A 23,125-nucleotide genomic window follows, 5' to 3' on the forward strand; every position below is an offset into this window, starting at 1 on the left:
ATGAACTAACTAAACAGACGAATTCAACGGCCCGGCCTGCGTAGGAGAATAAAGAAAAAAAAATGCGGGATTGATTGGACAAATTGGTTCCCGGTTTAATGCAGCTGATATTTGGACCGAGAAATGGAAGCATTCACTGTCGTCTTAAATGACTTTTACTTTGCATTTCCCAGGGAAAAGCCGTATGCACTTCTTTCCTTTTCCCGCCAATGCTGGTGGAGAGAGTTCGTCTTGGCCTGTCGTCTGGACTAGTGCTACATCAACCCCATGTAACCAAAAGTGAGGTGGAAGCGAACCCTGTTGAAGAATCGTTAAAAAGGGTCAGTGCGTCCCGGCTGTCAGCCAAGAACTTTTTCTTTTCGCTTTCTCTCTTAGCGAATGAGGCTGAGATTACTTTGTGCAGCTGGGCCGTGGAGGGGGGAAACCTTGGCCTTTTTTTTGGATTGTCCTTTTCGTCTGCAGGAGCTGAAATTCTTGGGTAGATAGGATGATATTTCGGCTCAGTGACCGCAATCCTATTATTACAGGGACACATGCTTTTTTGAACATGTGTTATCCAATCCCATATCACATCACATACACCCGAAAACGCACAATCTATTGTCACTTCCACAGTGGCCTCATGTTCTAACTTCAAGCATCTCATGATTAAAGACAGCAAACCCCCCTCGGAAAACCGTTGAGAGTCAATCCCGTGCCCACACACGTTTTTAATCAGCAACAAGGGATGCAGAATCCGGTATATACTCGTCCGATGATGAGGATGACAAAGACACAGCACGACAAGTGGGACAAAAAGAGGCTACGCATCAAAAACGAGCAAAGTAAAGTTATACCGATATTCCGGCTACGTTTCAGTAAACAGCCTAAGAGCCACTGTTCAACCAGAAAAAATGACGTTTCCGTACCACAATATCACAGATCTGGCCCAGTGAAACGTACCGTAAGAAAAATAACAAAAGAATTCGCAAAAGAGTGCGGAGAGAGGGGTACAGTACAAGCCGTCTCTGGGCAAATCATAAAGAGAGTTTTCAAAGCCCTTAAAAAAAAAAAAAAAAAAAAAAAAAAAAAAAAAAAAGGCGCCCGACCACCCATCAATTTTTCAAAAATAAAAGGCTCCAAAACCACTGAGACGAAGCGGCGCCAGTTTCAAGGGTTCCAGCAGCCTGAGCGGATAGGGCCGAGTGGGGGATGTGCGTCACAGCGGGCAGGCCCATCCGGACGCGGCGGCCCTGTCACCCACCCGCCCGCGATCTTACGTACCTAACCGTAATGTTCTGAATGTTGGAATGATTTCCCGCCGGCTTTTGTTACAGATCGGACCAGGAAAGAGAAAAAGAAAAGAAAATAAAAGAAAAGAGAAAAAAAGATTAAGAATCCTCTCCCCCAGCTACCCTATCAAAAATCACTTAACTTTGAAGGTGGGAAAACCCCTCCATCTAGACTATCTAGAAGTAGTAGTAGAAAATCTAGCCTAGGTCTACATTGGAGGGGTTCAAAAGGTCTAGAATTGTTGTCCTTATTATAATACTTTTTCTAGATAAAACAATAAAAGCTGTCTAGATCATACATAGTAAAAACAGTTACAAATGAACAAAAATAAATAGCTAACACGAACTGTACAGTATCCGGATTGGGATACGATGGGGGCCAGGCTTTCTTCGCAGTATACCTTGGACCCTAGAAATGTATAGACCCTCTAACGGGCTTGTCATGATCGTTTTTGACCCAGCTCTTCCGCAGACAGTTCCTCCCAGTCATCCCAGTCTGTCGTGGACCCTGCGATCTTCCTGCCGATCCAGATACCAAACGCAGTCGCTATGCTGGCGAGTAAGAACCATCCCTCAAACCACTGTTGTATTCTCAAATTGATCAGCAACGCAGTCGGAAGAAAGAAAGAAAAAATAGTAACCCACTCAGAGTGGCGAATGGCCTCCACGCAATTGGCTAAAGGGACTTAAGATTTCAGACGGGGGAAACAAGAAAAAAAAAAAAAAAAAACAACCACTTACACGATCGACAAATCCAGGTTCGAGCGCACTCTCGAGCACGTCTCCTACTGCACTGGACGCCTCCTTGGGCAGGTTACTCCTCAGAAGAAGGGCCGCGCTAATGACGTAGGTCGCCGTGACTTGGGCGACCAGCAGCGGCAGGTTCGCCTTTGTGTGGTGCAGGAGTCCCGGCGCCCACTTGGAAAACAGGTGAAAGGTCTGCAGGACGGAGTTTGCCGAAAGGGCGAGGATTACCCCTGAAAGCAGAAACGAGATCTGCCTCGCCCATGCGAGCTGGTCCAGCTTAGGATCCCAGTGCCTGGCGAGCAGTCCAAGGAAACGATTTATGGGATCTGACGAAGAGAAGGATGCGCCGGGTGAGTACGCCCGCCGGAGGGTCGTTATGGTTGTTGCGAGGATCCTGTAGACACAGTAGAGGCCAAAGGCATAGGACGGCAACGCCATGAGGACGCCCAGGGCGGTCCCGTCCCGCGCGTGATTTGCTTGTCTGGCTCGCATGGCAGCCAGGCTCGACGACATGCTGGCCTCCATCTGCTCCAGCCCATTTATCTCCATCTGCAGCGCCTTGATCTCTCCAGCCTCGCCGCCACCTCCCAAGCTCTTGATCGACCCGACCAGCTTGCCGACGAGCTGTGCTGGGGAGGTGGGTGAAGTTTGTTCGGCCACAGATGTTGTGGCGGCCGATTTATGCTGCAGTGCTCTTAAGCGGTGTTTCTTGTGCACCAGTAGCTCCTGTGTGGCCTCGAGCCCAGACTGCTTCCTGGCAATCTGCGCATCGGTCACCGGTCGTTTTCGGTGTTGCCTGTTATCAGAGAGTATGTGAAATGGAGAGGAGACGCTAGCAAAGCCAGACAGAAGCGCCATTAGCGATATGCCAATCACGCCTATCCTCTCGAGACAAGCCCTCGACATTTCCTTACCGCCAGCAAACAGGTCGGGGAAGGCGTTAGAGGAGCCCCGCATGGCCATCGAGATGCCGGTGCTGTCAAAACTAGCCGTTGCATCTCGAGCATAGGCGTAGTTATCATCTGGCCCGGGAACCAACCGCCCCAGCTGCCAGAATACAAGGAGCCAAACGGAAAATGCAGACAGCTGCAGCATCCACGCCATGCGAGGGAGGCGCCCTTTGGCCGTCCGTTGAAACGACCAACCGGCCCCGACAACGACGGATTGAATAATGAGAAATGGTATCAGGCCGATGAGCAGAAAGAGCAGAGTGGGTACTGTATACCGCAGCGCTGTCGTCCTCGCCCTCGAATTGATCAGGTCCGAGATCTCGGCCAATATCAGCTCGCCCAGGACGGTCGAAAGGCCAATCGTAGCCGCAAAGGCAGCCCCCGACAGTTTCCGGCGAATACTGCGGTTGCCGTGCTCAACATGACACGCCCGGAGCGCCGCCGGTGCCGAGGCTGGGAGAACATGGTCCTCCCCGTCATCGCGGGCGCCATCGTGTAGCCGCGACAGCAGAGGGTGGACATGACGGGAGGTGATGATGGCGACCGCGGCAAAGGTCCCAATAAAAGGCGAAAGCGAGAAAAACGTTCCTATGAGGGACGACGGAGGCTGCGCCGAGCAGGCGTCGACGCCGCAGTCGGCTCCACGCATTTGTCGCCCTTGTCGTCGTGGTCGGTGCGTCCAAGTCTTGCTGGTCGTATCTCACACGTGACTTTGTTGAAGTGGAATAGGTAGTAAGGAGGGTCGGCAGCTAGTTTCGTGTTGTATTGGTTGGCTGTGGGATCAGTTGAGACTAGGATTGTGGCATTTCAAAATATGAGAGCTCCGTTTGCGCTGGCCATCGCCGTTGGTCTTTGTTGTTTAACTCTCACTTTGTACAGGTCGGCCCCTAAAATTGACTGACTAGCTGGCTTTGAGACGGTTTCGCATTCCACAGTCAATCACAGCAGCAAGCCTGGCAAACCTTGCTTGTGAGGTGTTTCCTTTTTTTGCCCTTGGTTTTTTTTTGGCAAAAGTTTGCAAGTGGTTCGCCGTGATTTCAAAAAAAAGCCAATTGTTGTTTTTATGATCTTGTTGCAACGCGGAAGGAATTGACCGAAACCCGACACTAATTAACCATAGGTACCTTACCACCTACCACCGGCGCGATCTTGTTTGCGTCACCCGAAATGCCAAGCCTCTCTGCTACTTCGTACAAACGCTCTAGTTGACAGGGGTTGCGCAGCTCGGGGCCCCACCATCGCCCATGAGCCACCCCCACTCTCCCTCTTCCCCCGGGCTTGCGAGAGAATGAGCTAGGTAAGCTAGGGGGAGGTAGCCACATAACCCGCTGAAGCTACCTCACCTACCTACCTACCCACCCACGTGTGCATTTGCCGGATGGTGGGCAGAACAACCTAAGCAAGCAACCCTGGCAACGCAATATAATACTGGACAATGATGCAGTGTTTACTGGTAACTTGTACAGTCCAGAAGCAAAACACTATCTAGGTATACTGCTTGACTGGGTAGAGCCGCACGCATCTATTCTCACTCTCTCCCTATCCTGCCATCTATGTTCTTGTACGTGTCTCCTTGTTGAACGCTATCGTTTTTAGTCCAGGGCGGACGGTTTAAGGAAAGGTACGCAGAAGCAATTTCCACAGTATGAGACAGTCTGAACCAAGTAAGACTGTCATTGAGACATTTAGCTTCCATTGTGTGTATCACTGCATGAGCAGGTTACGGGCGACTGTACCACGACAGAATCCTCACCAGTATGCCTGTCGCTCTCATCGTCATGGCAACTGAAAACCACCAGCAGTGACAGGCCGCCTGCCTTATTATGGAGTATATTGATGGAGTTGGGATGGATGAGCTTACCACGGAACTGCAGGATGTTGGCCAGAAGCTTGAGAAGTTTTGGGTAGGTATTGTTCAGCTTCATAAATTAACAAGCGGTTTGTTACTTCAGCTGTTACCTCCCTGCCGTGGGATGGACAAGTGCGACGGGCCATGGCATATAAAGCACAGAAAGATCCCAGTATCGTGTTCTGCCACAACAATCTGTTGGCAAACAATGTTATCGTAGAGCCTTCAAGCTTGGAATTCAAAGCCATTGTCAACTGAGGCTATAGCGGGTTCTTTTCATTCGAGTTTGAGATATCATTTCCCAAACGACCTGTTCCATATATTGCGCTAACCGATGAGGTGGATGATGATATAGAAATCTTGTTGGAAATGCTACACCCGGAGAAAGACATTTAAGATGGGACTCTTGCAAAGAACATGTTTACGGCTGAGCAAACAGGTTCACCGTTATTTCAATCTTGCTATAATGCAACGATGGGGGAGGGCTATGCAGAAAAGAAGAAAGAAAAACTAGAAAAAGAAAACTCGACCGAATGAGGCGTGCTGTCCTGTTGGTAACAGATTCTTGATTTGTCCATAACCGACCTCGTTTAGTATGTATGCGAACTTGCCACAGTTTGTGAGCCTGTCAAGAGCTCTGGGAGGTGTCGCGACCAACAGCAGTTGGATTTAGCTTGCCGTCTTGTGGGCCGGGAAAGGTAGGTAGGTAGGTAGGTAGGTAGGTAGGTAGGTAGGTAGGTGATGGAGTCTAGGAATGACTTTTGATTTTTTAAAGCTAGAACATTGCAGTCTTTTTTTTTTTTTTTTTTTTTTTTTTTTTTTTAACGCGGCCATGCTCAAACCCCGACATAGTTAACCCTTTTTACTGTCCCTTCAGACCCCAAATTTGAGCTTCTTCTTATGGGAGCGGAACTGGATCCTGCAAAATAGTAGTTCTCAAGGGTTAAAACTGTTGGTATCTGACAAGTGCACACTGCTTCCCTTCAACTTCTGCACCGAATAGTCTACACTATACCGACATTGTGCCGCATGGTCACTCCACCTACCCTGTGTGGCATCGACCCAAAGCTCGATCACAAGATGGCCATTCAGACCATGGCCAAACCGCTCATATTGTAAACGTGACGGCTTTGGGCCTTTCTTTATGGGCCACAAAAAGATAGCAGCATCCAGCCGTACGAGGAGTGCTCAGATTACAGGCTGGCCGACCCGGCCGCGTGCATGATAATTTGTTCTGGCAGACTTTTCCTTTTATTGATGAGGGAAGAGTGTTCAGGTGGCAACTAATCACAATCAAGGCTTTCCTTTCAGTCCCTGACCATCTTGACTTCCCGGGCCGCCCTGGGTATTATCTTCGTCGTCATCGTCGTCATCATCATCGTCAACTGGTTGCTCACGAAGCGCCGCTGCCTCGGCAACCTCCATCTGGTGAAGCTTCGTCTTTTTGATCTTCTCATCTGGGTTGCCCTGACGGCCCTTGGCGATGATCTGCTCGCCAGACATGACCTCAAACTCGTCTCCAGAGTCGTCAGCGCTCTCATCATCATCGCTCCCACCAAGTGTCGACGGTGGTGCAGGCACGGCCGCAAGAGCGCTGGCTACCTCTTCGGCATGCATAGTCTCCTTCAGAGGCGAGGTTGGTACGCTGTGGATTCGGGGATGCATCCGCGTTTCAAGGGCCACACCCTCGATTGTGGGGTCGAATGAGCTCGGAAGGCCAATAGCTGCTGCGACCCTGTGGGCTTCCTCGTCGGGTGAGAGCCTTGCCTCCAGCTCATATAGACTGCTGTTCTCGCTGTCCGCCTCGTGCTTTCCGTCGTTGGAGGCCAGCATGGAAATATAACTCTGCCTGTTTGGATCCTGGCTCCGCTTCTCTTTCTTCTTCTTGCGTTTGTCGATGTCGCGAACCACCACGGTCGGCACTGGCGAGTATTGTAGACAGTACTTGGAAAACGAGTTTCGCGTGTTGACAAGTCCTTGAAGACCGCCAAGGGACCGGCCGCGTGTGCCCACAACTAGCATTGACGGCTGATATATGTATATCTGCAAAGATTGCAAGAGTGGTCAGCAAGATTCGAAAGATACTTTGTGCAAAAGGTGGTATCACTCAGCAAAAAGATACAAAAACAAGCTCGAGGCACATACCAGTTTCTGGAAAGTCTCGTGTAGTTTTCCAACCGCATACTCGAGCTTGATGCTAATGGCACAGTCCGGAGGAATCTTCTGCTTTATCCGCTCAACCATTGCCTGAGCTTTTGACTTGTAGTTTTTGTCGTCGCGGCTGTCTCTTTCCGAAACATGGACGCAAATGACTTCATCTCCGTCCTCAGCATACTCCTCGAGCAGCCACTGTAGTGCATAGTCCGAGTAGAAATGCTGGTCAACGCCGGCCATCATGGTGCGCGACCGCCGCTTGGGTTGATAGCCATCGTGCGTCAGATTGATCGTATAGCCCAGTACGTTGTTCTTGGTTGCCTCGCCGACTGGGATGTTGTCAAAGGAAACGTGGTGCCGAAACCTGCCCGACGAACCATCTTCTGTTAGTATAGCCATCGATTGGGCACAGTGGTGAAGTCGTCAACTCGAGTCGTCGGGCATCGGCTACAGAAATGCGCAGCGGTTGCGCGATGAGCGAATTGTATAACAGCACGCGACAGGTAGAGATGGAGCAAAGAAATAGCAAGCTGAAATGAACCAACGAGATGCCCCGCAGGTCGAACGCTTGTCAGACCAAAGGAAGAGGGGGCGGGCGGTGGTGCCAGTGAGGCTTGGGATGATGGGGGTGGGTGCCAATCAAAAGTAATATTTTAATGGTTGGAAAGGCGGCAGTAGTGGAGTCAGCCAGCCAAGCCATACTGATGGCGCGGAAGCCATCTCTAGTCGGGGAATTTATCCCCAGTAATAATTCTTGTTTCCATGTCAGGATTTAAGGTGGATTGCGTGCCCAGTAAGATACGTAACGTAACTTCTGCTTGTCACATGCATTTCTTGAATCTGTGTTGGGCGCTTCAAGTTGGGACGATTGAGCTAAAAGCTGGGTCAGGGTCAGGTGTATCGCGGGTTTTGTTAGGTCGAACCACACGATGGGTCCAAACTCGGATTGACCGACACCTCAGGCCATAGATCAACCACGCACTTAACTCGTGGAAGACTGATATAGTGCCCAGAAAGAGAGAGAAGGAGAAGAGGAAGAAAAAAAGCTTGTCCCCGAAAACAAGAAACAGGCCCGATTGAAGGCCGTGAGAAAAGACGGCGTTCCTCATATCAAGCTCATATCCTGGCATTGTGGCTTTGCTGTGTGCAGATAGTACTGGTGATCAACCGTAAACACCCCGAGAAGAAGGGATGGAGCAAGAAAAAAAAAAAAAAAAAAAAAAAAAAAAAAAAAAAAAAAAAAAAAAAAAAAAAAAAAAAAAAAAGATTGGATGAATCTGGATGGGATAAGGCAGTTTGAGGATGATTGATAAGACGGGATGTGAAAGGCAACCAAGACTGGTCAAAAGCTGAGCAGCTAGCTGCCATGGTTGGATTGAAGCATGCCAAGCGCTATCGGGCATAACCCGGCCATTTGTGAATGATGTATGCTGGCAGCGCACGTGAATAGTCTCGATGGAGCTTTGTCGGACATGCTTTTGATGGGGATGAAGGGCTAACAGAGATAGACGAGTTTGGGGAATCATGGAGACAGACGCATTTACTGTGCCCTCCCCCCACACCCCGATTTCAGAGGGACCGCCGACCCCGCTTGGGACGACATGCCGAAGAGCCAAGTAGTTACGCAGTGGAGATCCGAGGTGTGGCATGCACGTACTTTACGATGCTGTCGCCTTCCTCAAAGATCCAGGTCTTTTTTTGTGTGTGTTTTGGGCGGTGGTTCCCAAGTGAGTGGCCCCCGAGATATACACGCTGCGATGGCAACTTTTGCTTGGCAAAGTGCCATCCATGCGCGAGACGACCCGTCTCATGGTGCACACGAGGGGGACTGTGTGCAGAGAGACCACAGACCTGGATTGTATTCAAGCTTCCTGCAGGGCCGTTCCGAGCACCCACTGGCTTCCCAAACAATAAATCGACTTTATGGAAAAGAATAACAAAAAGTGAAAGGAAGATAAAATTATAAAAAAAAAAAAAAATTTCCCCCAGCATCAAAACTTGTCACTCACCTCTCTGGTCGCGGTGACGAGTTCCGGAGACGGTTACCGTCGGTCTTCCGCTGCGCACCTTGTGGAAGAGCTAAATTGCGAGGCGGGCGGAAGACAACGGATGCGATCGACGACTTGGCCGAAAGAGTGCCGCGGGACGGTGCGCTGCTGTTGCTGGATGGATCATTCGCTACGGTCGAGGCATCGTCTTCTGTGCGCACCGACGGGCTGGGCGACGGCTCTTTGATGGTAGGGTATGGCGTCTCGTCTCGGTCGCTGCCGTCGCTCCCATCGGTCTTGGGTAGGAAGTATTCAGCTTTGCCCGCCTTCTGATCCGGCTTCGTGAATGGCGATACTTCGGAATCGGGACTTCGAGCAACTGGAGAGGCGGCAGGGTCCGCCATGGGGCACCGACAGTGTGGTTTGTTGCTGTACTAACTGACTGGTTTGCGCAGTCGAACGCTGCCAGTTGCTAACACCTCTGGCTGCGGCGCTTTTTCGTATCGAGCCCTTGCAGTAAAGATGGAGGCCAGTCAAAGCTATTGCCTTTTATGCAAGCTCTAGCTTCGGGCTTTTTGAGGAGACGCTCAATGGAGGCTTCGTCGATCAGTTAGCGGTCAAAGCTGGGCCTGCACCTAATTTTCGGGATATAAAAAAGGCAGCGGTCGGCGCCTCGATCGATGTTACTTGATTGTGGTACGGGTTTTTTGCTGAAGAAGATGGGGGTTACAAGTGGTGATGATGATCCAAGAGGTCACTTAGTTTGATCGAAGCAATGCCAATGTGAAAAAGAAAAAAAGGAAGAAACGCTGGGCGGCGTAAACCGTTTGGAAGCGAAAGGCGTCAAGGTAACCCCCGACCCAATGGGGCGCAATGAAAAAACAAATGAATGAGTGAATGAACGAGCTTGGCGGAAAGGAAGGGAGGGCCTGCAAGTCACATTGCAGTGATAATCAATCAATCGTGCACATGCCACTCACTCAACTGCAGCTTGGGGCGCCGCCTTGTGTCGGTGCCAGGGCGGGCGGCCGGGGGGGGGGGGGGGGGGGGGGGGGGGGGGGGGGGGGTAGTAATTGGTGTTCAATGGTACCTCACCTAACGGCCTACCACCTACACAAAAACACTCCGCCTTTAGTCCCGCAAATGGTGCCGCCCCAACTGGGGACCTTTACATCCATCCACCCACAGTATCGAGGAACCTTGGGTACCTAAGTGCCTACCTAACCTAAGGTACTTACCTAGGTATGTGTAGGTAATTTTTCTATTTCTATAACAACCTAACCCATGTGGTTAGGGCTCAACCTACTTTATGGGATATATTGGGAAAAAGTTAGGGCATGCAATCCTTCCATGTCTGGTCCCAGGTGGGTCAAAATGAAAGCTAAACAAATAATCGAGAGTGCCATATAACAGGGCGCAGCTGAAGCCGACTGTAACAACGTCTTCTTCGTCAGGCAGTTGCACCCAATTTCCTTTGATAGGTACCTAGGTAGGTAGGTACTGAGTGAAAGCCCGGCAAAGCTACCTAGGCGTCTTGCAGCCAAATCACCTTCCAAGACCAACCTTCAATTCCTTATCAACAACATTTCCATTGTGCCGATCCCCGATCTGTACCGGTAGATATACAAGGTACCAGGCAAGGTAGGTACCTAGGTATGATCGGCAACCATCCAGAACAGCTCATCGTCTAATTACTACTTTCTCCCGATGACAAGCAACCAACCGAAAAAGTCCGTGGGTATCTTCGATTATGACGATATTTTGCAAGTCGTGACGAGGTTTGCAAGCAGTGCAACCACCCTAGAGACCGGTCAGCCATAGACTATCGCTGAAACCATCAAAAGCTACTCCGTGCAATGGCGAAACCATGACAAACACAAAGCCTTCTAGGTATCGCTTCACCGTTGGCGGCCTCACTTAGACGGCATAGCGAGACGTTGCCAAGGAACTATATTCGTCACAAGTGGGGGATGAGGTGGCATGGGAGGAAGCATCCGTTACCTCACCCACCATAAGGGTTGCAACCATCAGATGGCAGGGGCGTTACTGAGACAGATAATTATTCCGTACCCATCCAATGTGCCAGATCAGACGTTCCTTTTATTTTTGCGTTGTTATGGCTGCTTCATTCTAGACCTGACTAAGGTACCTGGGGTACCTAGGCTTGCTAGGTAGACTTTTAGCATACTAAATCCAAGCCAAACTCGCTAGACAAGCTCGTTTGGTCGGCCGCTCACCCCTAACCACATCATAAAGTTGGCTTTGCAGCCCCCCTAGACATTTTTACTTTTCACTTGGCTCTCAAAAAAGGGGCCTTGACTGTGCACAACCAAACCCATAATCCCCATGACCATCCGATGCACCCAGACGTTGCTTTGTTTGAAACCATGAGACCCCTGGAACGCCAATGCAAAAAAATCATCTTCTCGTGGGCTATTGCCGCTTGCTGCCCAAATATTCTCTTTCAACCTGCTGCCAGGAAATTTCCATTTAATGCCCCTGAAGTCTTGACTACGATTTTCGAATGGGGCGGCGCGGTGCTTTTGAGCGAAGCGACTTTGACTTCATCAACCTTGGCTTACACGTATGTGCGAGACAGGTTGCGGAGGTACCAGTCGACCAATTTCCTGCCGACCTTGGCCTCCGAGATGTGAATCAGGTCCTGAGTTTTGTTAGCATTAAACTTTCAGGCATTAATTGGCCAGATCAGTCAAGATGGATCTAAAACTTACACCTTGCATGGCATAGTCGAGGTCGCTCACGTTGACCAACTCGCCATCGAGAAGGCCATTGTCAGCCCAGCGCAACTGCTTGGTGCGCTGCTTGTTGACAAGGAGCCAGGATCGGAGCTCCTCAGGCTTGACAGACAGGAAACCAGCGAGCTTCTTAAGGTCCATGGTTGTATACAGCCTGAGGTAGGACTTGACAGTCGGGCTCCACATGTTGGTCTTGACTTCGTCCATGAAAACGGACAGATGGTGCTCAATGGGATCCACGTTGGCCTCTGGGTTGTCAAAGTCCGGAGGAACGGGCGAGATGAACTTGGGGCACGCCGTCCTGAAGAGCTCCTCGAAGACGGGAAGAGACTCAGGGCCACCCCTCTGCAGCTTCAGGAGCTGGTCACCAAACTTCTCACGCAGAGCAGTGTGGATAGTGTCGTCAAGACGAGTGGGGTGGAAAGCCACACAGATGGCAATGAGGGCCAACATCTGGTCGTTCTTCTTGGTGATCGAGTCGTACTGAGCGTTCTTCTGGAAGTTCTTGGTACGCGAGACGTAGACCAGGATGTGGCTGAACATGCGGATGGCATCGGCATAGCGACGGACCATCATGTAGGAGAAACCGACATAGTAGTAGGTTGTGAAGTGCGCGGCCATGACGCGGGCAAACATGGCCTTCTTGTTCAGCTCGATATCATCAAGCGTCCTCAGGGCAAGGCTGAAGTCACCGAGCAGACAGTGCACACGGAGAAGACCGATGATGGAGAAGTATCCCAGCATCCTGTACAAACTCCTGCTGCCGTAGTCACCCGCGACAGCCATGGGGTCCTCATTCCGCTTCATTGCTTGCAGTTGCTCAAGGATCTGGGAGCGCTGAATGAGCGAGTAGAGCACGTTCAGGACACTGTAGCAGCCCCAAGTGTTGGGGTTCTCCCGCAGTATTTGTGCCTCCTCCTCGTTGTTGGCCTGCCTCGCGATGCGCATCCTGTACGAGGAGAACGAGTTGAACTGGTAGATGAACTCGTCGATGACATCCCAGGCCCAGTAGTACTATATTGGCAGGCAAGTAAAAAAAGGTCAACACGAATTCGATCGAGATATTTATCGGGAACAAATACATGAGGAAAACTAACAGAAGGGGGCTCCAGGTCAACTGGTCCATCCGAGTTCAGGATGAAGTGAAATAAGCTGCAGTACTGGTCGTAGCTCTGGAACTTGACTTCGAGGGGTGCGGAAAAGTCAAGGGGCTGCGCTGCGGCGACAAGCCGGGACTGAATGTCGTCGGTCTGCTGTGCCAACACCATATCGGGGTCATCCATACCCTCCTCGTACTGAACCTGCTCTCGGTAGTCGGCGACGAGGGCCTCCTCCTCAACATCGCTGTCATCGGCCAGGCCGCGGGGGCCACCGTTTTGGTATCCGCTCATGGTTGGTGGATTTTGTGGTCGAGGAATAAAAGGAACGGACAATACGAAAAGAAAAAAAAAATCAAAGATCTCTCAACGAAATACCGAAACCCAGTCTCCGACGGGTAGCAGGTTGCGCGGATAGCGAACTTGCGCGGGGGGATTGTCTCCGGGAGGTAGGTTCTATTCAAATCAATCGGCCTCCGGGAGCCAAGCGAGGGTGGTTTTTCGTTTGGTGCTTCGCGACCGCCAGGTAGGGCTTCAAAGTCACGGCCGCTTCTGACCAGAATTTTCCTGCCCCTCCAAAAAATTGTGCCCCAGTTTTTCTTTCAATGTGGGGCATTCAGCAGCGACACCAGGAAGGCGGGGCATTTTTCCCTCTTCGTTACTCGAGAACAAGTTTGCGCTGTTGCAGTTGAGGTCAAAGGGTAGGGTTTTTTTTTCTATCTCTCTCTCTCTCTATGCCTTTTGTTTTCTAATTTAGCTGGTGCCCCGGCTGGACTCCAGTTTTTATTCAGATGGAGTATAACTCATAGGCTGGCAAGTTTGAAAAAAGTGTTCCTTAAACTGCATGTGTTAAAAGCAGACAAATAGCTTGCTTCGCTTTTGACGCCCCAAGCTTAGTAGTGACTCAAACGTGCATCATTCTGATTTGCACACCATTTACACACAGTTTCCACTTAAAAGTCGAGTCTTGGATTTACGTTCTATTTGCTACATATTGGGCTGCCATCCATCGCAGATACAGCTTGGCATCTGCCGACTGCAATCTCCCAGTAACTGATCCTAAATTAATTGCCTACGTACCTACATAAGTTTCAAGAGACCGGCATCTTTTATTTCAACATAAAAAACAAATAAAGGCCGAAAGAGAGAAATCCAAATAGGAAGAAGAAAAAAAGAGATGCCGGTAGTAAGCCCAGAAAAGCTGGCACAGCTCCAGCAACATGCTGACAACGTCCGGAATATCTGTATTCTGGCGCATGTGGTAAGTATCAAAGTACCCTCAAGTTCTAGCCCTAATTAAAATGCCTAAACCAAGGAACTGGAACGAAGAAAAACAGACTACTGATACGGCATCATAGGACCATGGCAAAACTTCATTAACAGATGCCTTGTTGGCGACAAATGGCATTATTTCACCAAAGCTGGCCGGCAAGATCAGGTATATGGACTCTCGTCCTGATGAACAAGCCAGGGGCATCACCATGGAATCATCCGCAATATCTTTACTTTTCTCCATGCTGCGGAGATCGAGCCCAGATGCAGCTCCTGTGGCTGCAGACTATCTCATCAACCTTATTGATTCTCCTGGTCATATCGATTTCAGCAGTGAAGTATCGACTGCCTCACGCTTATGCGATGGTGCTGTGGTCTTGGTCGATGCCGTAGAGGGTGTTTGTAGCCAAACGGTTACAGTTCTTCGCCAAACATGGACCGAAAAGCTCAAGCCGCTGCTTGTCATCAACAAGATCGACCGCCTAGTCACCGAACTCAAAATGTCACCTTCGGAAGCCAACGTTCACCTCTCAAAGATTCTGGAGCAGGTCAACGCTGTTCTTGGTAGCTTTTTCCAAGGCGAGAGGATGGAGGAGGATCTTAACTGGAGAGAGAGGATCGAGGAGCGCGTCGCCGCCACCGCAGCCAGGGAAGCACAAGCAGCAGGTCAGCAAGATGACGAGGCCGGCGAGTTGAGCTTCCAAGAAAAGGATGACGAGGATCTTTACTTTGCACCAGAGAAGAACAATGTCATTTTTGCCAGCGCCATCGACGGTTGGGCATTTACCGTTCGTCAGTTCGCCGGCTTATACGAGAAGAAACTGGGCATAAAACGCAGCGTTATGGAAAAGGTCCTTTGGGGAAATTTCTACTTGGACCCCAAAAGCAAGAAAGTACTCGGACCAAAGCATTTGAAAGGGCGGGCACTGAAGCCCATGTTTGTACAGCTAGTGCTCGAGCCCATCTGGACTGTTTACGCCGCAACCATGGGGAAGGAGTACAATGGCCACAGTGACGCAGCTCTGCTGGAGAAGATCACCAAGTCGCTCAACATCAATGTCCCAGCGCATATCCTCCGCGCAAGGGATCCTCGGTTATTACTAACCACTGTTTTCGCCTCTTGGCTCCCACTATCTGTGGCTCTCCTAGTATCGGTTGTCGAATCACTTCCATCACCAAAGGCCGCACAGGCAGAGCGTTTGCCTGAACTCTTACGATCGTGCCCGGGCCCTGATTCTATTGATTCCAAGATCCGAGACGCAATGGTGCAATTCAAATCATCTGGTGATGACCCTGTTGTAGCCTATGTCAGCAAGATGGTATCAGTTCCAGCCAGCGATTTACCCGAGAATAAACGAAGAAACGGTCCTCTCAGCCCCGAAGAGGCACGGGAACTGGCCAGGAAAAAGCGTGCCGAGGCCGCGAAGGCCCAGGCCGGTGCCAGTAACGGTATCGACGACCTTACTTCTGCCATCGGCTCAGCAAGCCTGGATGACGACCCAATAACTCCCGCCGAACCCGAGGCAGAAGCCGAGCCAGAGCACCTGATTGGCTTTGCACGCATATATTCAGGCAGTCTATCAGTCGGCGATAGCGTCTACGTTCTTCCCCCAAAGTTTTCTCCCGCCACACCCAACGCTGACCCAAAGCCGCAGAAGGTCACCGTCGAGGCTCTTTACATGCTAATGGGCCGCAGTCTGGAGAGCCTTATCACTGTGCCCGCTGGCGTCGTGTTTGGTATCAAGGGTCTCGAGGGTTCGGGAATTCTCAAATCCGGAACTCTCTGCAGCCAACTAGAAGGGGCCGTCAACCTGGCAGGCGTAGGGAGCGCGGTCGGTCGACCAATAGTCCGAGTCGCGCTTGAACCTGAGAACCCCGCAGATCTTGACAAGATGATTGCAGGTCTGAAGCTCTTGGTGCAAAGTGATCCATGTGCCGAGTACGAGCAGTTTGCAAGTGGAGAACACGTCCTCCTGACCGCCGGTGAGCTGCACCTTGAACGCTGCCTCACTGATCTTCGCGAACGCTTCGCCCGATGTGAGATCCAGGCTGGTGCGCCCATCGTGCCCTACCGAGAAACCATTGTCAAAGCCGAGGAGATGCGGCCACCGGCCAACAAGGAACTTGGGCGAGGTTCGGTCGTTGCAGTCAGCAGCTCCAAGCAAGCGACGATCAGACTAAAGGTCAGCCCGTTGCCAAAGGATGTCACCGACTTCCTGCTCAAGCAGACTGCTGCCATCAAGCAACTATCCTCCGACCCTGCCAGCAATAACGATGCTGCGTCCGAGGACAAGGTTGAGGAATCCCAGGCAGATGAAGCTTTTGCGGGTCTTGAGGAGGCAAAGATCTTGAGCCCAGAGGATTTCAAATCACAACTTAAGGAGAAGCTGGAATCCGGCAAGGGGCGTGAGGCTTGGAAATCGGCTGCAGAGCGCATCGTATCTTTCGGGCCGCGGAGGACTGGGCCAAATATTCTTGTGGACGGCACAGCAAACGGCATACTGCCAAGAGTCTTTGGAGATGATGCAGACAAGGCCGATGCCCCGTCCGCAGATGAGCGTCTCAAGGCGAGCCACCTCTCTGACAAGATCGCATACGGCTTCCAGCTTGCCATGGCTCAAGGGCCCTTATGCCACGAGCCAGTCCAGGGAGTGGCCGTTGTTATTGAAGACGTCGAGCTTGCCGACACTGCACAAGATTCGTCGGCTCGTGACGCCATAGGTCGTCTCACTGGTGAGGTCATCAAGGCTGTGCAGCAAGGCATACACAAGGGTTTCCTAGACTGGTCACCTCGTCTGATGCTGGCCATGTATTCCTGCGAGATTCAAGCAAGTAGTAAGTATTCAAAGAACCCAAAATGAAAAATTCCCAGCACCTCCTTACGGGCGGTTTCCCCAAAAGAAATGTTGCCGCAAATACTGACAAGAACCACCACACACACACACACACACACACACAGCCGAGGTCCTAGGTCGCGTTTACGACGTCCTGACCCGCCGACGCGGCAACGTCCTCTCCGAGGCCATGAAAGAGGGTACGCCCTTCTTCACCATCCAGTCCCTCCTCCCCGCCGCCGAGTCGTTTGGCTTCGCCGACGAGATGCGCAAGCGCACTTCGGGCGCCGCCCAGCCCCAGCTCATCTTTACGGGCTTCGAGATCCTCGACGAGGACCCCTTCTGGGTGCCCTTCACCGAAGACGATCTCGAGGACCTGGGAGAGTACGGCGACCGCGAGAACGTGGCCAAGCGATACATGGACGGCGTCAGGAGGCGCAAGGGTCTGCTCGTGGAGGGAAGGAACGTTGCCAGGGATGCCGAGAAGCAGAAGAATATGAAGAGGTAGTTTTGTGCCTTTGTGTTTAGGGGGCTGTGGGGCGGGTTAGTAGAGTGAGCCCGTTGGGCGGCCACTCGTCCCTTCGGAATAGAATGCTCGCGTGCGGATGGTATGACGATCAAGGTACCAGTTGGTATATCTCGTTTTCAGATCATTATGTCTACGTGTTAAGCTAGACAAGCCAGACTTGTGAAGGGATCTAAGCTCTGATGAACACCAGTGTACACCCAGAGTGCTAGCTCTAAATAACACATTATGTCACTCCTCAAAAGAATTACCACAAACCTTTCGCATCTATCAAGACGGTAGAAGGTATACTTTAGACTAGATTTAAACTGATTGTCAAATTTCTGCTTGGTCTATTGGGTGGTGAGGCCTTGCCCCCATTAAAGATGCCCCTCTGGGCTTCGTCAAAACCACGGAGCCAACTGTGACAGCCCGCGCAATAAAGTGCCTGTGAATAAGTCCTGGAAACATGCATGCTTTTCGTTTGATCCATTTCTCTGTAGAAATAAATCCAACCCTGAAAATTCACTCGTTAACATGTAGAAATGCGGGCCAAAATTCGGAGAAACAAAAAAAAAAAAAAAAAAAACAAAAAAATAGAAGACGACTATGTACAGCCGAAACGCCCAGTCAAAACCCCTTTTCACGTCCAGTCACAAATATCTGGAAAATTTGCGTTCCACAGCCACACACAAAAACAAAAATAAAAAAAGAGACATACGCATGCTCAAGCGGGTACTTGGAACATGGCGCAGAGATGCGAGAGACACTCGGTGATGAAGTGTCATGTCACGGAAAGAAAGACGAATCAAGTGGAGCGTTTTGATGGAGGACGCCAGGCAGCGGTTGATAACTCAAGCAGCGAAGCGTGCCAACTCGCCGAGTCTGGAGTCATAGCGGGACCGAGGTAGACGGCATAAAAATGAGTATCCAGCATTGCCGGCAACGTTGGGTCTGGAAAGTGCTAGTGTCGGTAGGGCTGGATGACAGTGAGAGAGAAGTCTTGGAGCCACACTGCATCGAGAACGAGAAAAAGGGCAGCAGCTGCTAGGAATATCCAAGCATGACCCAGTGTGTCACAGACATTTTTGTGCGCGAAGATGTTGGGATCCTTAAAGCAGTAGGCCGGGAACCTGTGTTTGGTATGGTACAGTGACTTTTGGAATTTCAGTAGCATCGTAACGGCGTTCAGGCTTCGTATAAAAGGGTCATCCTCTTCATGTTGAAAACCCGCGCTGATGTCCAGTGGACGCCTAGAGCCTGTGCTTCTAGGATGCAATAGGGCGACCACTACCCTTGGCCTTCTTTACGGTCGTCCAGCCGTCCTCATCAGGGGTAGAGTCTGGTCCTGCAGTGACAGGAGTTCCAGGCTGCGACTGTTGCCCTCCGTTGGCACGCGGCGGCCTCGGCCCATCGTTTCGGCCACCTCGAGGGCCGCCGCCTCCCCGGCGGGGACCACTGGTTGCACCCCTTCCGCCCCTTTGCTCGCTCGAAGCCGACCTCCAGTTACCACTCTCAGTAGCCCTAGACTTGGGAACAGGAGCCTGCTCACGTGTCCGCACAGATAACTTTTGCTCTGTGGGAGTAGCAGCTTCGGCTGGCTGCTCTGGTTTCGCCTCCTTTGCCTCCTTTGCCTCTGTTGCTTCTTCAACCTTCTGTGCATCGCCGTTTTGCTCGGCGGCCTTTGCATCTTCCTCCGCCTTCTTGTCGGCAGCCTCCTTAGCGAGACGGCGCTCTTCTTTAGCCTTCTCCTCCGCCTCCTTCTTCTCCTGCAACGCGGCAAGGCGCTTCTCCTCGATTTCCCGCTCCTTGGCAGCGGTGTCGATGGGACGAGCGGCACCAAAAGGACTGGCCTTGGAGTCGCTGCCTGTCAAAGCCGGCGAAGTGACATCGGGTGCCTCGGAAATCGTCCGCTTGATCAGGTTAAGCTTAGGACGACCGCCGGGGGCAGGTGCTGCGGCTGCGGGGGCTGGCGAAGGGGGAGCCTCGCTGCCACTGCGCGACTGAGCGGGGGACTTTGTGGGCTGATCGGGACGCATGCTGCTTCTCCACTGCATATCCTTCTCGGCAGCTGTAGGAGCCCTCTCAGGAGCGGGACGGTCGGCAAACTCACGACGAGGTGGGCGAGACCCATCCTGGCGACCTTCGCCCCAAGTAGCAGCGGAAGATCTGCGGTCCTCACGGTTGGACGAGTCTCCGCCCTCAAAGGGAGGTCTGCTGCCCTCTCGCGAAGAGTTTTGACGGGCAGTGTCCGGGCGAGGGGACAGCGGGCCCTTGCGGGACCAATCACTGAAGTCACGGACCTTGCCGTCATCAACCAACTCCCGAGGTGCTCGGCGGTCATTGAACTCCCGGCGCTCGTTGTTGAATTCGCGGCGTTCTCCAAATTCGCTCGGCCCACGACGGTCGTTGCGGGGCATATCTGCCAAAGGTCCCTTGCGTGGCTGTGACCAGTCCAGCTCCCTGGCCTCACTACGGCCCTCGCTGTTCTTGGCTGTTTTTTTGTGGGACGATAGTCAGTAAGCTATCTTCTAAAATGTCTGCCCGCAGGACGGAGTTCAACTCACGAGGATCGGCAATGCGAACACGAATCACACGGCCTTGGAAAGAGTCGCCATCAAAGTTCAAGGCCTTCTGGAGCCCTTCTGCGGTAGCGAACTCGGCGTACCCAAAGCCCTTGGGCCTCTGCTGCTCGCGGTCCTCCACGATGCGGACGCTGACGACTTCACATGCGGCAAAGAAATCCGTCACGGTCTCGTTGGTTGCGTCATATGAGAGATTGCCCAAGTGAGCAGTGTAGGGCGGCTTGTCGGGAATCCGCTGCGGGAAGGAATCGCGCTCCCTGGGTGCATACGGCACTACAGCTATCATCAGTACATGTGCGACAGGATCGTTTTCGATTACGATGCGTTGGTGAAGATTTCAACGTACTTCTGTCGGATGAGCCATAGCCGCCACCGCCGTAGCCACTATTTCCACGTCGGTCGGATGGGGGAAGAGGTTGAGTTCCTAGTAGAGTAGCGTGTGAGTTTAAGCACTTTGACATATGATGGCAAGTGGGAGGTAATGAGCCAACATCACGCAAGCGCGCAAAAACGTACCATATGTATCCTCGACTTCATCAGCCCACGATCCTCCACCAAAAGCTAATCGCATAGAATGGTAAGTACATGTCGTATGCGCAAGGCCCGATTTATATTTTGCCAAAGGCCCCAGGCCAGTCGGCGGGTGCTGCTACTCACCTGAGTCCGTCATGAATTCCCCGAGGGAAAACTTCTGGACCTCCTTCTTTTTGGGAGCTAAAGGAAAGATATATCAGCGACAAGGTCGAAAAATTTGTGGGTTGCCTGTGCATCATAGGCAAATGATGCAGTAGTAGCGGAAAATGGAAAGGACGAACCCATGATTGCGGTTGGTGGGTTATGCCACGCGCAACGATTTCAATATCGTAGCGCGTAGACGAGTATAGAGGGCCGGCTACAGAGTCGGCGCTCTTTGGTGGGGAGGGATATTTGGTCGATGTTTCGATGTCGATTATTAGTTACCGATTGAGGCCTTGTCCTTCGCAATCAAGAGATGCGATGGACTTGTCGTCGCAAGGGTTGGCAAGTACTGGTTGTGCCTCGATCACGGGTCGAGGGTCTGTAGAAATGGACTTCTCGGGGTCCTTTTTTGGTGGGTTTGGGATCGAGGTATGGAAGTGGGAGGAAAAAATTCAAGAGGCCTTCTCATTTCAAGTTTGAAGTGTGCGGGCGGGCGGGCAATTTTTCGATTTTTTGGACAAAAAGTAAGGAACCACCCGGCAGAATCTGCTTGATGATTGGTGGCCAGCACTATCCCATGCACCCGAAAAAAGTTTAGCGCATCGTACTTTAGTACACTGGGAGAAACATCCACTTACGATTCAACATCCTCGAACCGAATGTGAACGTGACGGAGCAGGGGCCAGCAACTAAGGCTCTGTTTTTTTTTTCACTCCCTGCTACCAGCCTGTCTACCTACCTACCTTACCTTGCCTTACTTGCTAAATCTGACCACCTATTAATACTAATAGTTCTATATTTATTTGACCTGGCCGATTTAAAAAAAAATTTATTGTCCTGTCTCTATTCTTGAATCATGCAATAGAACGGTTATACACCAGGAATACCTTGAGTGCTCATCGAAAATCCATGGCAAACTTTTAGTCTGATTCACACGTTTGACGTGCATAACTTCGCAGTTCCTGTCAAGCAGTCGAGACTTTATCCAGCCTCTTTTTTCTCTCTATTTTCTATCCAATTTTTTTTTTTAAGACAAAAAATAATATTCATTTGAAACCTGTCCATAAGAAAACCTTCAAGGATGCCTGATGTCGAGCCTGGTCAGACGCCGCCTCAATTGCCACCACAACCTCGACAGCGGCAGGCTGAAGTCAAGTCACGGACAAACTTCCTGCCCGCAGAAGTCTTTCAAGCACTGAGCTTTGGAGCTTTGACAGGTATGTTGTCACACGGAAGACCCTCTCCGTAAAGGGCTGCGAGGCTCACGCATCACATGACTGACCTGGGACAAATGCAGGAACTGCCGGTGCGCTTGGTGGAGCTATCATTGCCGTATCACGTCACCGCCCAGCCTTGATATCTGCCGTACTAGGAGGAGCTTACTGGTTTACTGCAGGCTCTGTGTTCAATGGTCAGTGTGTTGTATACCCGTCGTTGACGAAACTGATTGAACCCATAAAGAGACACGTATTTTGTCTGACATTTCTTTTTCTCAAGGTTCGAGATCAGCGATAACTGCAGCGTATGGAACACGGGACCTGAGCGGGAAGGAGAAGATTGTCATCAGTGGTGCCGCTGGCGCATTTGCTGGCACGGCGCAAGGAGCACTGGGTAAGCTCCTCAAAAACCAAAATGATGCTGTTGTTGAAAAAGTGTCAAACTGACAATTCGTTGTAGCCACGGGTATACGCTCTAGTCCACCAGTAGCCTTAGCCTTGATGGTTCTCGGTGCAGGTGGTCAGGCTGTTTCAAACAAATGGGCTGCGCGAGAGCCGACACCAGCGTCAAAGCGAGACTGGTGGTTGTCTTCCAAATGGAGTCCTCTCACTCCCCTAACTGACCAGGAGTATGAGAACATGCTCCAGGAAAAGATACTAAAGCTAGATGCAGAAATCGCCATGGTAGACGATAATATTGCTGTCTTGCGAGAAAAGCAAAAGTCAACTGAAAACCCGAAATAGGCATACTTGGTATCTGTACAACTATAATATTACTGTACTCTATTGTATATTATGTGTATGTCAATGTGAGCGTGAATTAGTGTGTGCGCCAGGCTGGTTTTGCTACCTTGATTATTGCTAGGTACCCACATAGCTGTAGGTAGATACTATAGACTAGAATAGACTAGACTAGACAGACTATTCGACTACGGAGTACGGGCCTTGGTTGCCGTAGGTAGTCTGTTTGGCTTTTGATTCGACAGATTTCTCCAATTCTAGACCAGGTACGTGTGCTATTTTCTTCTTTTTCTTCTTCTGAGTCAGGCTCCTCCTGCTTGTACAAAGTAAATCTAAACAAATTCTTATGCTGTACAATGTGCTGCATGAAAGTCTCGACAAATCTCCGTGAGCCGCCATCCCAAGATTAAACATTGCGCAAAAATGGGACGTGTGTGGTTGCTCATGACATTTTGCTTCTGTAAGCCGACTTAAATCAACA

At 51.0% G+C, this 23,125-nt stretch overlaps 6 protein-coding genes across 6 annotated transcripts; 2 read left to right on the forward strand and 4 right to left on the reverse strand.

Moving 5' to 3' along the window:
- Positions 1–1,409: 1,409 nt before the first annotated feature.
- Positions 1,410–4,004, reverse strand: PgNI_09449 (uncharacterized protein). Its single transcript, XM_031129433.1, has 2 exons — positions 2,013–4,004; positions 1,410–1,852 (listed from the first exon to the last, which is right to left on the reverse strand). The coding sequence occupies exons 1-2, from the start codon at positions 3,615–3,617 to the stop codon at positions 1,712–1,714; spliced, it is 1,746 nt and encodes a 581-aa protein (XP_030978189.1). The 5' UTR covers positions 3,618–4,004; the 3' UTR covers positions 1,410–1,711.
- Positions 4,005–5,642: 1,638 nt separating this feature from the next.
- PgNI_09450 (uncharacterized protein) lies at positions 5,643–9,880 on the reverse strand. Its single transcript, XM_031129434.1, has 3 exons — positions 8,981–9,880; positions 6,963–7,335; positions 5,643–6,860 (listed from the first exon to the last, which is right to left on the reverse strand). Exons 1-3 carry the CDS (start codon positions 9,361–9,363, stop codon positions 6,111–6,113), a joined length of 1,506 nt encoding a protein of 501 aa, XP_030977724.1. The 5' UTR covers positions 9,364–9,880; the 3' UTR covers positions 5,643–6,110.
- A 1,044-nt stretch (positions 9,881–10,924) lies between these two features.
- PgNI_09451 (uncharacterized protein) lies at positions 10,925–13,343 on the reverse strand. The gene is made up of 3 exons (XM_031129435.1): positions 12,813–13,343; positions 11,692–12,729; positions 10,925–11,621 (listed from the first exon to the last, which is right to left on the reverse strand). Exons 1-3 carry the CDS (start codon positions 13,104–13,106, stop codon positions 11,538–11,540), a joined length of 1,416 nt encoding a protein of 471 aa, XP_030978035.1. The 5' UTR covers positions 13,107–13,343; the 3' UTR covers positions 10,925–11,537.
- A 601-nt stretch (positions 13,344–13,944) lies between these two features.
- Positions 13,945–17,678, forward strand: PgNI_09452 (uncharacterized protein). Its single transcript, XM_031129436.1, has 3 exons — positions 13,945–14,073; positions 14,171–16,919; positions 17,044–17,678. Exons 1-3 carry the CDS (start codon positions 13,990–13,992, stop codon positions 17,424–17,426), a joined length of 3,216 nt encoding a protein of 1,071 aa, XP_030977723.1. The 5' UTR covers positions 13,945–13,989; the 3' UTR covers positions 17,427–17,678.
- Positions 17,679–17,923: 245 nt separating this feature from the next.
- PgNI_09453 (uncharacterized protein) lies at positions 17,924–21,115 on the reverse strand. The gene is made up of 6 exons (XM_031129437.1): positions 20,824–21,115; positions 20,666–20,722; positions 20,525–20,569; positions 20,355–20,432; positions 19,991–20,281; positions 17,924–19,917 (listed from the first exon to the last, which is right to left on the reverse strand). The coding sequence occupies exons 1-6, from the start codon at positions 20,825–20,827 to the stop codon at positions 18,692–18,694; spliced, it is 1,701 nt and encodes a 566-aa protein (XP_030977722.1). The 5' UTR covers positions 20,828–21,115; the 3' UTR covers positions 17,924–18,691.
- Positions 21,116–21,413: 298 nt separating this feature from the next.
- On the forward strand, positions 21,414–22,685 carry PgNI_09454 (uncharacterized protein). Its single transcript, XM_031129438.1, has 4 exons — positions 21,414–21,903; positions 21,984–22,097; positions 22,184–22,297; positions 22,364–22,685. The coding sequence occupies exons 1-4, from the start codon at positions 21,768–21,770 to the stop codon at positions 22,645–22,647; spliced, it is 648 nt and encodes a 215-aa protein (XP_030978033.1). The 5' UTR covers positions 21,414–21,767; the 3' UTR covers positions 22,648–22,685.
- Positions 22,686–23,125: the final 440 nt, after the last annotated feature.

The sequence above is a fragment of the Pyricularia grisea genome, assembly GCF_004355905.1.
Source record: "Pyricularia grisea strain NI907 chromosome Unknown Pyricularia_grisea_NI907_Scaffold_7, whole genome shotgun sequence".
Classification (NCBI taxonomy): Eukaryota; Fungi; Ascomycota; class Sordariomycetes; order Magnaporthales; family Pyriculariaceae; genus Pyricularia; species Pyricularia grisea.

What these genes read in the sequence shown, in the direction of transcription:
- PgNI_09449 (XM_031129433.1), bottom strand. Translation starts at nt 3,617, where the DNA reads ATGCGTGGAGCCGACTGCGGCGTCGACGCCTGCTCGGCGCAGCCTCCG. An exon ending in AACCTGGATTTGTCGATCGT is followed by an intron (nt 1,853 to 2,012) that starts GTAAGTGGTTGT and finishes AGAATACAACAG; the next exon opens with TGGTTTGAGGGATGGTTCTT.
- PgNI_09450 (XM_031129434.1), bottom strand. Translation starts at nt 9,363, where the DNA reads ATGGCGGACCCTGCCGCCTCTCCAGTTGCTCGAAGTCCCGATTCCGAA. An exon ending in TCGTCACCGCGACCAGAGAG is followed by an intron (nt 7,336 to 8,980) that starts GTGAGTGACAAG and finishes TTCGTCGGGCAG; the next exon opens with GTTTCGGCACCACGTTTCCT. An exon ending in ACGAGACTTTCCAGAAACTG is followed by an intron (nt 6,861 to 6,962) that starts GTATGTGCCTCG and finishes CAATCTTTGCAG; the next exon opens with ATATACATATATCAGCCGTC.
- PgNI_09451 (XM_031129435.1), bottom strand. Translation starts at nt 13,106, where the DNA reads ATGAGCGGATACCAAAACGGTGGCCCCCGCGGCCTGGCCGATGACAGC. An exon ending in TTGACCTGGAGCCCCCTTCT is followed by an intron (nt 12,730 to 12,812) that starts GTTAGTTTTCCT and finishes CTGCCAATATAG; the next exon opens with TACTACTGGGCCTGGGATGT. An exon ending in TCGACTATGCCATGCAAGGT is followed by an intron (nt 11,622 to 11,691) that starts GTAAGTTTTAGA and finishes AACAAAACTCAG; the next exon opens with GACCTGATTCACATCTCGGA.
- PgNI_09452 (XM_031129436.1), top strand. Translation starts at nt 13,990, where the DNA reads ATGCCGGTAGTAAGCCCAGAAAAGCTGGCACAGCTCCAGCAACATGCT. An exon ending in TCTGTATTCTGGCGCATGTG is followed by an intron (nt 14,074 to 14,170) that starts GTAAGTATCAAA and finishes ACGGCATCATAG; the next exon opens with GACCATGGCAAAACTTCATT. An exon ending in CTGCGAGATTCAAGCAAGTA is followed by an intron (nt 16,920 to 17,043) that starts GTAAGTATTCAA and finishes ACACACACACAG; the next exon opens with CCGAGGTCCTAGGTCGCGTT.
- PgNI_09453 (XM_031129437.1), bottom strand. An exon ending in TGAAGTCGAGGATACATATG is followed by an intron (nt 20,433 to 20,524) that starts GTACGTTTTTGC and finishes CTACTCTACTAG; the next exon opens with GAACTCAACCTCTTCCCCCA. An exon ending in CTATGGCTCATCCGACAGAA is followed by an intron (nt 20,282 to 20,354) that starts GTACGTTGAAAT and finishes TGATAGCTGTAG; the next exon opens with TGCCGTATGCACCCAGGGAG.
- PgNI_09454 (XM_031129438.1), top strand. Translation starts at nt 21,768, where the DNA reads ATGCCTGATGTCGAGCCTGGTCAGACGCCGCCTCAATTGCCACCACAA. An exon ending in TGCAGGCTCTGTGTTCAATG is followed by an intron (nt 22,098 to 22,183) that starts GTCAGTGTGTTG and finishes CTTTTTCTCAAG; the next exon opens with GTTCGAGATCAGCGATAACT. An exon ending in CACGGCGCAAGGAGCACTGG is followed by an intron (nt 22,298 to 22,363) that starts GTAAGCTCCTCA and finishes AATTCGTTGTAG; the next exon opens with CCACGGGTATACGCTCTAGT.